The sequence below is a fragment of the Equus caballus genome, chromosome 5 (genome assembly GCF_041296265.1).
Source record: "Equus caballus isolate H_3958 breed thoroughbred chromosome 5, TB-T2T, whole genome shotgun sequence".
In the NCBI taxonomy this organism is placed as follows: domain Eukaryota; kingdom Metazoa; phylum Chordata; class Mammalia; order Perissodactyla; family Equidae; genus Equus; species Equus caballus.
Genome location: NC_091688.1, coordinates 24,505,707 through 24,519,084, shown reverse-complemented (window position 1 = coordinate 24,519,084; position 13,378 = coordinate 24,505,707). Strand labels below are relative to the sequence as shown.

The 13,378-nt window shown below is 42.8% G+C and overlaps 1 protein-coding gene across 4 annotated transcripts in view; it reads right to left on the bottom strand.

Moving 5' to 3' along the window:
* The window catches only part of KCNH1 (potassium voltage-gated channel subfamily H member 1), a 372,158-nt gene extending 365,811 nt beyond the window's left edge, over window positions 1-6,347 (bottom strand). For 2 of the 4 annotated variants that reach the window (XM_014739610.3, XM_070266741.1), the window contains exon 1: window positions 6,017-6,347. In XM_014739610.3, the coding sequence (XP_014595096.2) occupies window positions 6,017-6,095 (79 nt within the window). In that variant the 5' untranslated portion in view covers window positions 6,096-6,347. The remainder of the gene's footprint in view (window positions 1-6,016) is intronic. The other 2 variants (XM_023640768.2, XM_070266740.1) reach the window with 2 other exon arrangements.
* Window positions 6,348-13,378: the final 7,031 nt, after the last annotated feature.

Below are 13,378 nucleotides of genomic sequence, written 5' to 3'. Positions count from 1 at the left end.
CCACTCCCCTGTCCTTGGAATGTACATTCTGCCCACTGTTCCCACAGTGGGAGCCGTTTCAAGGTCACAAACTAGAGAGAATAAGGTGTTGATGAGAACACCTGGACAGTATACAGGACTGAACCCAGTTAAGGCCTCTATATAAACTTTTAAGATTCTGGTGGGCAAGTGTGGAGAACTACTTGTCTTGTGGCTGCCCAAGACAAGCCTCATACATAACTTCCCTTGCTTGTTAAAACTGCCACCTACCAATCTGGAGTGGTCCTCTTTCTTCGGTCTCTCCTTGCCTTTCATGTACGGCAGCCAGTTTGCAAACCAACACATGTTCATCAACAGCAGAATGGACAAATAAAATGTGTGATATGGTCATACCATGAAGTACTACACAGCAGTGAAAATGAACTGACAGTACATGCAACTACATGAATGAATCTCCAGCTGACAAAGGAATACGTGCTGTATGGTCCCATGAATACAGAGCTCAAAAATAAATTGTAGTGTTCAGGAATGTAAAGCAAGGTGGTGAAATTATGGGGAAAAGTAAGAAAGTGATCACCATAAAATCAGGAGGTGGTCCCTTTGGAGAGTAAGGGAGTTGGGCTGGGGAAGGGTCCCAGGGGACTTCTGGAGAGCTGGTAGGATTCAATTTCTTGACATAAGTGGTGATAACACAGAATTTACTTTATACAAATGTGTTAAGCTGTACAAATTATTTTCGGTGCTTTTCTATTGTGGTATTAAACAATTAAAAAAGATTTTAAAAAAGGGAGAAGAATCAAAAAGACAACGCTTATCAAATTACAAAAAAAAAAAATGGTTTTCAGGTGGAAAAGAGAGTGGGCTAGGTCCTTTGTGGTCTGTGGGGAAGCCTCGAATGAGTGGTAGCTGTAAGAGGACAGATTTTGGTGAGACAAAACAATAACAACAACAAGAAAAGAAGAATGAGGAGGAGGAAGATTGGGAGGGAAGAGAAGAGAAGAGAAAAGAAGAGAAGAGAAGAGAAGAGAAGGGAAGGGAAAGGAAAAGAAGAAACTAGTTCACAACTATAGTTGCTCAAAAACAGAACACTCCTTGTAAGAAAGTGAGTGTTCCATCTGTGAAGCCATTCAGCACGGGCTGGATAACAGCTGGAAGGGATGTTCTGGAGAGGATTCAAACACTGGAAAAGGAATTGTAAAGAATGCCCCTTCAGACCTAAGATTCCATGCTTCTTTTTCTCTGTCTCACCAGTTATAAATGTGACCACTCAAAGAGAAAAACTAAGGAAAAAAAAAAATCGTGATCCAAATATCTTAAATGTATAAAGCAGATACTCACTTTACAAAAAGGGTTGCTTTGAATAAATAACTAAGGTATATTTTAAATGTTTGTCTACAAGCCGTTAACTAACCAAAAATAAACAGGAGGAAGTATTGAGGAGCTTCAAGGTGACGCTGGAGAAACCACTGCCAAATGAAGTGCAATCATAAATGAAGAGCTGGTGTCAGAAAGAATGAAGCCAAAGATTCACTCTCCCCACAGTGTTCCTCAAATGCATCTATTCTTATATGATAGATTGTTAAAATAGATGGATTTCATAAAAATCATGGAATTTGGAAACTTTATTGCCTTACATTAACTCACAAGGCTCCCTCTGCTCCATGCCCTGGCTAAGATCAGTCGATAGATTTGCCTTTTTGACACTTTCAGAAAATGACAGCCGAGCCTTGGCTGAAGGTTATCTTAGAAAATACTAGAAGAAAAAACAAGCTATGTTGAGCTGGTAATAATCCAGATTATCACCCTTTCTCTTTTCAGAGCAACAATGGATTTTAACCACTTCTCTGTTTTATAAATATTACTGTGGCTCAACACATCTATGAGGAGACACAATATTACCCGCAGCTCTCATCCTGTGTGCTAACTAAATATATCAACAACCTGAACCAACTGAACACTATACAAAAACACAGCTGATTTAGCAATCTGTAAATTATACATGTACATAAATCTGTACTGAAATGTGCTGCGTTTCACTCCTGCTAATGTGCATGGATTCTTACTGCCACCTACAATTGTTTGACATAGGTTTCCGAACACGAAAACATATGTTCTTCCTAGAATGGGACCACTTAGGGCAGTATTTTCGTAGTTTCCTGGCACTAAGGTCTGCCAGCCTTCCTAAGACAGCTCTCCTATTTACTTCAGCGAGCATTCTGAGAGTAAGTGCCTGCAGATTTAAGAAACCATCAAAAAATATTCTGGAACGACATTTTCCAACCATGACTATACAGAGAAATAGGCTGGCTCTGCCTAAGTGGCAACGAAGTCAATAGAACGATTTGAAATGATCACCAACAAGACCGTAAGTAAAATCAAATCAAATCTGGGGCATTATTTATTCCTGGTGACTACTTACAACATATGCAAAAAACAGATAAATATCAAGTCTCGCCTTCAAGTGGTATTCAGAATGTATCAAAGAAAGTTAAACTGGATTTCAGTCCCATCAAAACCAGTAAACACCTTAAAAACGTATTTTTTAAATACAATGTCAGATGTAAATAAGAGTGACATCCAGGACACATTGTAAAATAAGGGTAAGAACCTTGCCCCAAGATTCACTAGAATGAAACTTACTAAGGGTAAGGAGGGTTTCTTGTTTTCCACTATATCCCAGTGTTCAATAAATCTTTGTTGAATGAACAAACCAATAACAACTGCTGGCTAGTCCCTCAGCTGCCTCTAACTGCCTTTTCTAACTTCGCATTTTACTAACTGTAGGCAAATTACTTAACCTTAGGATTCTTGGTTCCTGAAACTCTAAAATGGGGACACCGCACCTCCTTTGCTGGCTTATGAGGATCAAAGGTGATAGTCTATGAAAAGTGACTTAATACTCTGCAACAGGCACACGAAGGTCAAGTGCCCCTTCTCCAGCCTGTGCCCGTTCTCCTGCCTGTGCCTTCAGCTAAACCATTGACAAAGGTGAAAATACTGCCCTTCCTTGAAACAGAATTAGCTTCTCCTTTGCCCTGTTATTCTGTTTGGATGTGGTAGTTAGCATGGCTGTTAGCCAAAATGGATGTTGTTCTTGTTGTTATAACATTTTATTTAATCTCCACTGGGAATTATGCTTCTCTAGAGAAAATAACGGTAATACAAGGAAGGTCGTGGCATGGTATACCACAAGGAACACGACACTGGGGTCAAGGGGCTTGGGGTCTCATCAGTTCTTTCCTTAAATATTTGAGGAAATGCGCTTGCTTCAATTTCTTCATCTACACAATGATGGGGAAGGAGAGGCAGACTAGATAGCATCTAAGGTCTGTCTTATCCTACAGTTCTGTGATATTCCAGACATCAAATATTCAAATGCCCCCCAGAAAAGTCAGCTCTATTATCCATTAGCATATAATAAGAGTAGTTTTTTGAAGGATGGTGAAAACAGTTCCACAGGCTAAGTCATAAGGGCTGGAGAAACAATGATGCTACAAGAAGGATGAATGATATTCTCTAAAGAACTCCTGCCTAGGGCACTGTCTGCCTGCCACTTTGAATAAGTCACTTAATATTCCTAGGACTCAGTTTTCTGATCTGTAAAAGAGGAACAATAATACTGCATAGGACCATGGGCAGAAAATACCTATCAAAATGACCAAAAGGTTTTTCTATTTAAAGGTAAAATGCTATTTAAATACTGTAATGTCTAAAAAAAGGCTGGTGGATTTTAGGAGGAGACAATCAATATTTTTAAATAGACTCTTTCCATCACAGTAAAATAACATAATGCAGGTAGATATCGTGATACCTCCAAGAGTCCACTTTTTTTTTCTATTTGTGTTCAGGAAATAGGATGAAAGGATCACTAAAAACTTAAATCGCATTATTTCAGGATCAGAAATCTTTTCTTCCGAAAAAATAGATAGTTTTAAAAGTTCATCCAACTCTCTCAAGATGTCTTGTTTTTGTTGTTGATGTTGTTTGGTTGGTTGGTTAACTGAAGTCAAGCTACTGGAATTGGTGCTGAAATTAAAATGCCAGTGCTAAAAATATTTCCAGCTACTTATTCGACTGACGTTCTACGGATGCTTACAGAGGGGAAGTGGTTCTAAGAAGATCCAGTAAACTAGAAGGTATTCTGCTCCAGGAATTTTTTTTTTAATTGTAGTATCAGCTCCAGGATTCTTAAGGTCCTCTTACAAGCCCAAGGAACCTTGTAACTGTTACATGTAAGATTCTGCTGCTGCTCTCTCCTCTCAAAAACATAATATGGCATGCATTAGACACAGGGTTTCCCCTCTAACTTAAAGGACACTGCCTCTTCACCAAAAAATGGAATTGTCATTGATATTTGTGAAAAAGTCGATGTCACTGGCAATGGGATCCCCAAATGTGCAAGACTGCCTCCATACCCCTTAACAGGCCCATAACAACAGCAATCACAGCACATTAATTCTTACATAGTGATTTTATTTAAAAATCTATAAACACCTCCAGCTTTTTTATGGCAGAAGAGTTCATTATGGCTGTTCATGTAGTATTTAGCATCCCCTTGCATCCCCAGGTAATAGCTGTGACCTTGTTCTAAAAGCCACCTTAGTTAGTTTGAGTGAGGAAGACCTTGAAGAGAAAGGTGACTGACCAGAAACTCTTTGACACTCTCATTCTTAAGACGCACACAATAAATGATCATTTCAAACAAAGCACTTAAATAATACATGACGATTTGCTATCCCAGTTGATGTTATTATAAGATAAACTTGAATGACTTTCTTAATTAAAGACTATTTCTTAGTAGCAGAAGTGATTTTTCATGCCCTTCCCCTCAATTCTTATCTAAATCTGAATAGAAGCCCCCAGTTTGACCACAGGCTCCTTAAGGCTCTGAACTGTGATATTTACACATTTTTAAAACCCATTTCCTGAGTTAGCTCTTCAAGTGCTTCTAATAGAAGAATGTCATCTGTCTCTGGAAGGAGGGGGTCCAGGAGCCTGCATAGAGAATCTCCAGGCTCAGCCCCTTTTCATTTTAGCCGTTTGATGAACCGGTGTTCACTGCACCTTCCAACCGCCTCCTATTTGCTCTGCAAGCGCTTTAGCCGGGATGCTCCGCTGTGGGTCCTAAAGGCGTTTGAAATGTTTCCCTTTCCATCCCCGCTGCTAGGACTCTCGCCTCCCAGCGCTTCAAGATACTGTCCATCTTAATGCCACAGGGAAAGAGAGGAGCGGGGAGCATTGGCTTATTGGGTAATAGCTTCACAGGCTTGGTGAGTTTGGGAATTTATAGGTGAGCAAGATTTACGGCATAAAACCGCTGCTGCGGTTTGGAAGAGAGGAACTATGACAGGTTTGTACCGCTTGGCCAGCTCTACACCTGTGCCCTCCAGTTCCCAGCTGAGTCCAGGAAACTCTGCCCCTCGTGAGCCTTAAGTTAACCTCGAAAGAGGTGAGCAGGTGGGTGAAGAGGTGGAATCAGGCCGTCTGAAGCACGTCCCTAAGTCCCCACTTCCCTACACCTCGGACTTTTCAGCTGCCAGGATGGAAGGTGGAGGCAGCCTCATCCTCCCATCCCTTGGGGCCAAGACCTGGAGTTGCAGTCTCTACTGCTGGCTCTCCCTGGACAGAGGAGGCGCCTTGGGGAGCAGGCGGAGAGCCCTGAGAGCCCTCGCGGAGGGGTGGGCAGCAGCGATGGGGTACGCGCTGTCGCTCCTGCTGCGTCCAGCTTCCCATCACTTTTCCCAGTACTTTGCTCATCAGCTGTCACGCTCTCTGGAGATGAGATCGAGAAGGCGCGAGAAAAAGCCCAAAACACGTCCCCGGGAGAGCTCTCCTGTTGGGATGGGGGCCCATCAGACCCCGCCCCGCCCTGCCCACCTTTCCCAGCCTCCGGGAGACAGCCCCGGGCGCCCGCGCCGCGGCTCCCAGCACAGCTCCGGGGTTCTGCTGCATCTGCCGGCGCCGAGCGGCGAGAGGCGTCTAAAATAAAGGCACGGAGAAAAAGCCTGGGGAACCGAAATCCAAATGCACCTCTTACCATTGGACCGGCGGACAATATTCTCCAGAAATGTGTTTTGCGGAGCCACCAGTCCCCTCCTGCCTCCGGCCATGGTCATCCTCCCGACAGCACAGCGTCTGGGGGGCGTCCCGGCGCGGCTCCTCACGACAGCAGACAGCTGGGCGCGGGGCGCGCGCGCGATCCCGGCTCGAAGAGCCCCATGCGCCCCGCGGGGACCTGGGCGGGCAGGGGCGGCGGTTCCCTCCGGCTGCCACCCTCGCGCCCTCTTCGCGCCTCCCTCCCTGCGGCCCGCCTCGCAGCGCACTCGCGCGGGGCTCGCCTCGCCGCAGCCGCCTCCGGGTGGGCGGAGGGAGCCGCTGCGCCCGGGCCGGCGGCGCCCCCTACCGGGCGCGTGCGCCCCGCCGGCCTGCGGGAGACCGAGCGGAGGGCTCCCGCACCGCCGAGGAGCAGCGCGCGGCGGCGGGCCAAGGCTGGATTGGCAGCGCCACCCTCTGGGCACACGTGGGAAATGTGCTCCAGGTGCGCCTTGGGCTGCGTGGACCGGAGGGCGTTCTGAGCGGCTTTCTTGATGGATGCACTCCCAACGAGGTCGCCAGGAGACTTGGGGGAACATGATGATGTTCTCTCTTCCTTTGCTCTGTTTCAGGCTGGAGTCCCTGGGACCTTTGAGGTTCTTGGAACACCTTCCTGCCTTCCCCTAGAGTGTCCTAGACTCATTTGTGAGAGTTGCCCCACCTTGATTCTGAAGCCAGTGTTTCACCAGTAATTAAGGAAGTTATTTTGTAAAAGGTCAGAGTTGCAGAATGATTAGCCCCTCGAGCTCCAGAAAAGCTGTCTTGGGTTGTTTTTAAAGATAACCAAAGGCACAAATGCCGGCTCTGGACATTTGGTAAATTTGCTGACTGATCTGATTTCCACTCTTTTCCAGTGAATATTTTACCTAAAGGCTAAGGAAAAATATATATATTTACATGACTTTTTTTGCTGAGGCACAATCTGTTATGATCAGTGTGTAAGGTTAGGAAACAGGAACAAACTGACACGCATCAAAAGGGTGGGTTTGTCTCTGAGAGCAAATGCGTGGGGCAGCAGGGCGGGGTGGGAAGCCTCCCGCACATTTAACGTTAGTAACTGCCATCTTGGCTTGAAGGACCTGTGTCCACACTGCACAGGATGAGGTGCTGGTCTACACGCCTGGCTCCTGGTATAACGAAGAATCATGTACACGAAAGTTTCTGGGCAGGAGCTCAGATAACCCTTCTTTGTTCACTTATTTGGGGAAGTTCTACCTGCACATACTCTTTACATGTCTTTTTACTGTATATTCCCTGTGGGTGTGGCCAGACCCTAAGTCTGAGCCCCACAAAAGGAATGAGTTGATAGTTTTCTACTCAGTGCCAGGCTGGGTCAACAGTCCACACAAAAATGTAAGAGGGGAAAACTGATCCTGCAACCTCAATCGTCTGGATTAACCACACTGACATGTCCTAATGTGTTGCAGATACCCTGTCTCAGTTTATTAATCTCAAAAATAGAAAAACTAATTCTTGCCCAGCAATCTCTCGCAGTTGCTGTGAAGATCAAACATAATTATGTAGGGGACCGTGCTCTAAATTATAAAGTGCTATTCGAAGGTTAGATGTCATCATTAGAGTGACTAAATAAATTGGGCCATCACAAACATCACCCTTTGTCTCATCTTGTGTAGACACAAAGTAAACAGATGATGGGCTGTCAGTGGAGCTAAGGAAGGCTTGCAGAGGCTTTGAAATGAAAGTAATGATACACTTTTTCCATAAGATAACATTCTATCCATCACATCAGTCACCAACTTAGAGATGTGATTTCTTAAACCCTAGCTCCATCTAGTGGTGCTTTGTTCTATTACAAATGAGATAACAAACAGTGGTTGAAGAGAACTTATTCTGAAACGCATTTGGTGCTGAGGTGGTTCAGTGGTGTCTGCCCACTTCATTTGAATAAATTCTTTTGAATAAAGCTCTTAAGGTTATGTTATCTACTGTACAAACATGCCCAAGAGGAGATTTTTCATGACAATATTAAAAACCCATCAAGCAACCTCATAATAATGCTTGTGAAAGGAAGATAAAGAGAAGAACAAGGGAAAAACTGTCATACAGAGTTAATAAAATTTCTCAGATTTTAATGAGCTCTCATGTTCTGTGGCTCAGATAAAAAGGAAGCAGATGATATTCATTTGAGGTGAGAGATGTTAAAGCTTTGGTAGGCTATCAGATAAGAAAAAGGAACAAGGAGTTATTTTCCATTTTAATTTTAAATGTACTACTACAGTGTTTCATAGCACATACTACGTGTGTGTGTTGACACCGTTTTGAATACTATAACTTTTAGAGCACCCTTGAAGAGATTAAAAGACCTAAAACCACACTAAAAAGTCAGCAGTCTCCAACCACCATCGCTACTCACTGTGTCTGTATCTCACAATGTCTACAAAAGCTGGTCCAGCCACTCCCCCATTCTCTTGGCCACCCTCAACACTGTCTTGACAGCAGGAATAGGGTCATGTTCTGCCCTGTCCACATTCTCTTTGATGTTCACAGGGCACGTTCAGTAAACACACCATCTTTCTTGGGGCTCGTTTGACAGTACACTATGGTTCTTACCTCTTACTTCCCACCTTCTGTTCCCTTCTCTACATTCAGTTCCAGACCAGCTCAGCTTAAAGTTCTGTCTGAGATCTATTGCTGTAATGTAGGCATCTCAGTCAGAGCAAACTTTAATCTTATAAATTTGTCAAAACTTGGTAACACATTTATAAAGGATTTGCAATACACCAGTTGAAAGCCCATGTATTTTTACTAACAGGCAAAGTCATCTGTCATTTAAAGGAACAACTTTAAATTACTGTGACCAGAATTCCAATTAAACTGCCTCTGTCCTTCCCTGCAGAAAGTGGGCTACAACTGTCTAGAGCTTCTACCAAGAAGGACATAGAGTCTGAAGTTAAAACTTCTAAAATTTTAGTCGAATGTTCTAGCCTTCCCTTCCTTCTGAGTGGTTCTCCTCCTGTCCTCTCTCATTTTGTTTACTCCTCAATTATAACATGTGGTTTGTGTCTGTGTCACACAATAGATGGCCAGCTCCTTGAAACAAAGATGAACTTTGACAATCTTTGTTCTCGTAAATGTGATTAAGCTATGAGGTAATTAGTGAGTCCACAAGAGGAATGGAGAGTGTTGGAGGCATAACACTGATATTGAACCTGAAGTGAGTTTGCTCACGTTGCATGGCAAGCCAATCTCTGACACCTGGGGTAGTGGAAGAAAGTGGGAATTTTATTATTGCACAGCGCTGAGCAAGGAGAGAGGGCAGCTAACGCTGAAATCCCAAACTCCCTAAAAAGCTAAAAGGAAGGGTTTTTTATTTGGGGTTTTAGGTAGGGGAGGGGGAGCATATGGCCTTGCTGATCAGAGCTTTCCCGCCAGCCTGTCTTTGCCCTTGAGACTACTTGCAAAGAGGAGGGAGCCCGTGACCTTGCTGGTGAGCAACTTTCCCACCAGCCTGTATTTCTTTGTGGGGAGGAGATAGTGAATCCAGGTGCTTGTCCTTGGCAGTGTCTGTCTCCATGGAGGATAGTGGATTCTGGAGCCAGGAAGCCAGGGAGAAAGCAGGGAATGAGTGTTTTGGTTTTAACCTCATATATGCTGGATTTAATGTAGAGAAACTGATATCAGGATTGGTATCAACACTACAGAGAGAGCATGGCGATGGAGGTCTGCAGACTGGCTTGGAAAAGAGTCCAGGAGATGACAGAAAAATCTCTATGCCAAACAAAAAAAATCTATAAATTGAAGAGGAAGACAATGCCACACACCAGAGGGGGCAAACAGCATCATGCAAAGGTGGGAATTACATTTTTTTCTTTTATCAAGACCAAAGGTGTAGGTGACAGATTTCAGAAAGCCAAGAATCTCTCAGCCATAAGAGAGTTGCCTGTAAGACCTGGAAGGCCTGGGAGCTGGAAGGAGCAGGCAGGGATGCTTCATCATTAACAAATGGCATCACTTGGAGAAACTGAACCTAGAGGTGACTTCACCTACTCAGCTGTCATGAGCGAAAAGGGAAACTTTTCAGCAAGGGAAATTTCGGCTTCTATAACCCAATGACTGACTTATTATTTATTATATGTAATTTCTGTTAACAGTTCCTTTTCTGATAGACGTATAGGGAGAGAGTTGGGCAGGCCATATCCATTGGAAAGATCTGTTCTGTCTTACAGATATCTCCTCCCAAGCGTTGGGAGAAGGAAGAGAATCTGCCTCAATGAGAACCATAGTCTGTGAATGTAATTGACTGGAGGGAAAGAATGCACTGATGCGGGTGTTACAGTCAACTGTGGCTAACCCAATGGGCATTTTTAAATGTTTGTAGAATTGGGTTATATCCTTCTAAAAGCCCAAAGCTATTATCTTTCTATCTCATTTTCTCTTATAAAAAGAGAATAGGATCTTTTACCACGTTCTCCCTCATGGAAAATAACTAAAAGCCATTTACAACAGTCCAATTTTATTGTAAGAAACTGTCACTCAGAGTCTAGCATATACCAGACACTGGGAGAGGTTCTAAGGATGAAAAGATGGTTATGATTGGCAGCTGCCCTCAAGAAGCTCGATAAACAATTTGTGAGTGCTTAGCTTCTTAATGATTTCTCTCTTTTGAGCTACTTCCCTCTCTCGATTGTGCCCTCTAAATCTTCCTTTCTTTGTCAATAAGCTACAGTTTATCTTCGTCAGAAAACTTCACTAAGGCTTTCATGCCTCCTCTTAGCTGAGACTTGGCTCTCACCTAAGTTCTTGGAGTCCTGTAGATCCCACTCCTTTGGAAGATATTCATCTGCCAGGGCCCACGTACCTAGAAGCCAGAAGTCAAGGTGAGAATTCATTCAATTCCTCACTATGCTAGCCAAACCACTACTCTTCTACATTCACCTAAAATTTCTCTTTTGAATTCATGATAAATAAAAATAACAGTCTACTCTCCTTCACTTCTTAAAATAGATTTAGGGAAAATTATATTCAGTTTCAAAAAGGTTGAGGTGCCTGAGGGACATTGTAGAGAACTGTCAAGTAGGCGGTTGGATACATAGGTGTAGAGCCCAAGAGAAACATCTCAGTGGAGACAGAGATTGGAAATCACCAGCTTATAGCCTTCCAAGGAGACTAAGAAGGAGCAGTTTGGAAGTGGGGAGAACACTTTTGCAAAGCAGTTTCGCACAAGCCCAGGCGGGGAGAGTGTTTAAATGGGAAGAGTGAAGAAGGGCATCATAGACTGTACACCATAAACATTGGAAAATGTCCACTGGGTCTAAGGATTAGCTGGTCATTTGAGACCTTAGTAGAAATACCTTCAATGGAATAGTGGGGAAGAAGGCAAATTATGAGTTTAAAGAGCAAGTAGAGGGGCCGGCCCTGTGGCCAAGTGGTTAAGTTCATGCGCTCTGCTGCGGCAGCCCAGAGTTTCATCAGTTCGGATCCTGGGCGTCAGGATCACGCAAAGGCACCGCTCATCAGGCTATGCTGAGGTGGCATCCCACATGCCACAACTAGAAGGACCCACAACTAAAAGTATACAGCTGTGTGCTGGGGAGCTTTGGGCAGAAAAAGGAAAAATAAAATCTTAGAAAAAATAAAACAGAGTAAGTAGAAAGTTACAATCAAGATGGCAGACTGAACTGAGGAGTAGAAAGTACTGCCTTTCTACTCCAAACGCATAAAAATGCCAGATACATTGGTTTTAAACATATCTTTAATATATTGCCACACTCAAAAGCAAAAAGGGAGAAATTTCAGATGTCAAAAATAGGAAGAAATCTACAGCAGTTAGTGAGAGTTAGGGGGGAGGTGATATAACCCAAAAAGAAATACAGCTTAGAGGATGCAGTTTTAATATTTGTGTGATGATATAAGCTGAGGACACAGGCCCTGTGCATAGCAGGAAAACTGGATCTAGACCCCCCGATGGAGCCAGGAGCCTGGAAAAATAGGACCTAGCACTGTGGCTCTCAGCTTGTCCAGAACGTGAGTGGAAACAGTTAACTTTCAGAAATCAGAATCCCTAGACCAAGCATTCCACACATTGGAATGGAATTCTGCCAACTACTTTCACAGTGTGGGAAGCCTGAGCCAAGAAATTTATATAGAAATCTCACTTAGCCATGTCAGAAAGCAATAACAAACACCCCATAGGAACAACCTATACCAAACAGTACACCTTAAGGTCTGACTGATAAAAATTCCCCCCCAATAGTGAGAGTACAGATATAAACACAAATTGTGCAAAAAAAATTCAGCACCATAAATGAGGCTAAATAACAAATTGAAGAAAATGACAACTGAGGAACAATGCATACTGGAGCAATCTATTAAAATATATTTTTAAATATTCAGAGGATAAGGAAGAAATAGAATCCTTAGGGTGAAAACAAGACATTGTGACCAAAAAACAGGCAGATTTTGAAAAGACAAAGAAGAAACTAGAGACTTTTCTTAAATATTCATGGAAATAAAAAATTGCATAGGAATTTTAAACAATAACCTAGACCCAATTAACTGGAGAGGAAATTACTTGGAACATAGCCTAGAGAAATAAATAGATGGGAAATGTAAATGATAAGTGGATGGAGTGAGAGGCTCCAACATATGTCTAAAAGGAATCCCCTAAGGAATAAAAACATAAGATGCAGAAGAAGCAATACTCAAAGGGATGATGAGAAAGAATTTCTAGAATTAAAGGAATTGAATTTTCCAGAATTCTTAAATTGGAAAGACAGGATAAATGAAAACAAACAAATCCAGACCAAGACATATTGCAGTGAAACTTCAGAACATAAAAGGAAAAGAGAAAATTTTTAAAGCTACCATAGGAAAAAAACAGATTAGTTACAAGAAATGAAAATGATGCTGACATTAGGGACCTCAACATGAACAAGAGAATCAGAAACAATGGAACACATGACAAGTTCCTACATATACCCAACAGAATGGCTAAAATTAGAAAGACTGACAACACAAAAAGCTGACAAGGATGTGGAGCTGTCAGAAGTCTCGTATGTTGTTGTGGGGATGTAAAATGATTTTTTTAAAAAAAACTTTGAAAAGTAACCTAGCAGTTTCTTATAAAAGTAAACATTTACCTACCCTACAACCCAGAATTTCCACATATATCCACAAAAAGATTTGTTCATGTCAGCTTCATTCATAATAGTCAAAAACTAAAAACAGCATGTGTCCATCACCAGCAGAAAGAATAACCAAACCGTGGTGTGCTCGTACAATAGAATGTTACTCAGTAATAAAATGAAGCAAACTACAGATAAGCGCAAACCACATGGATGAATCA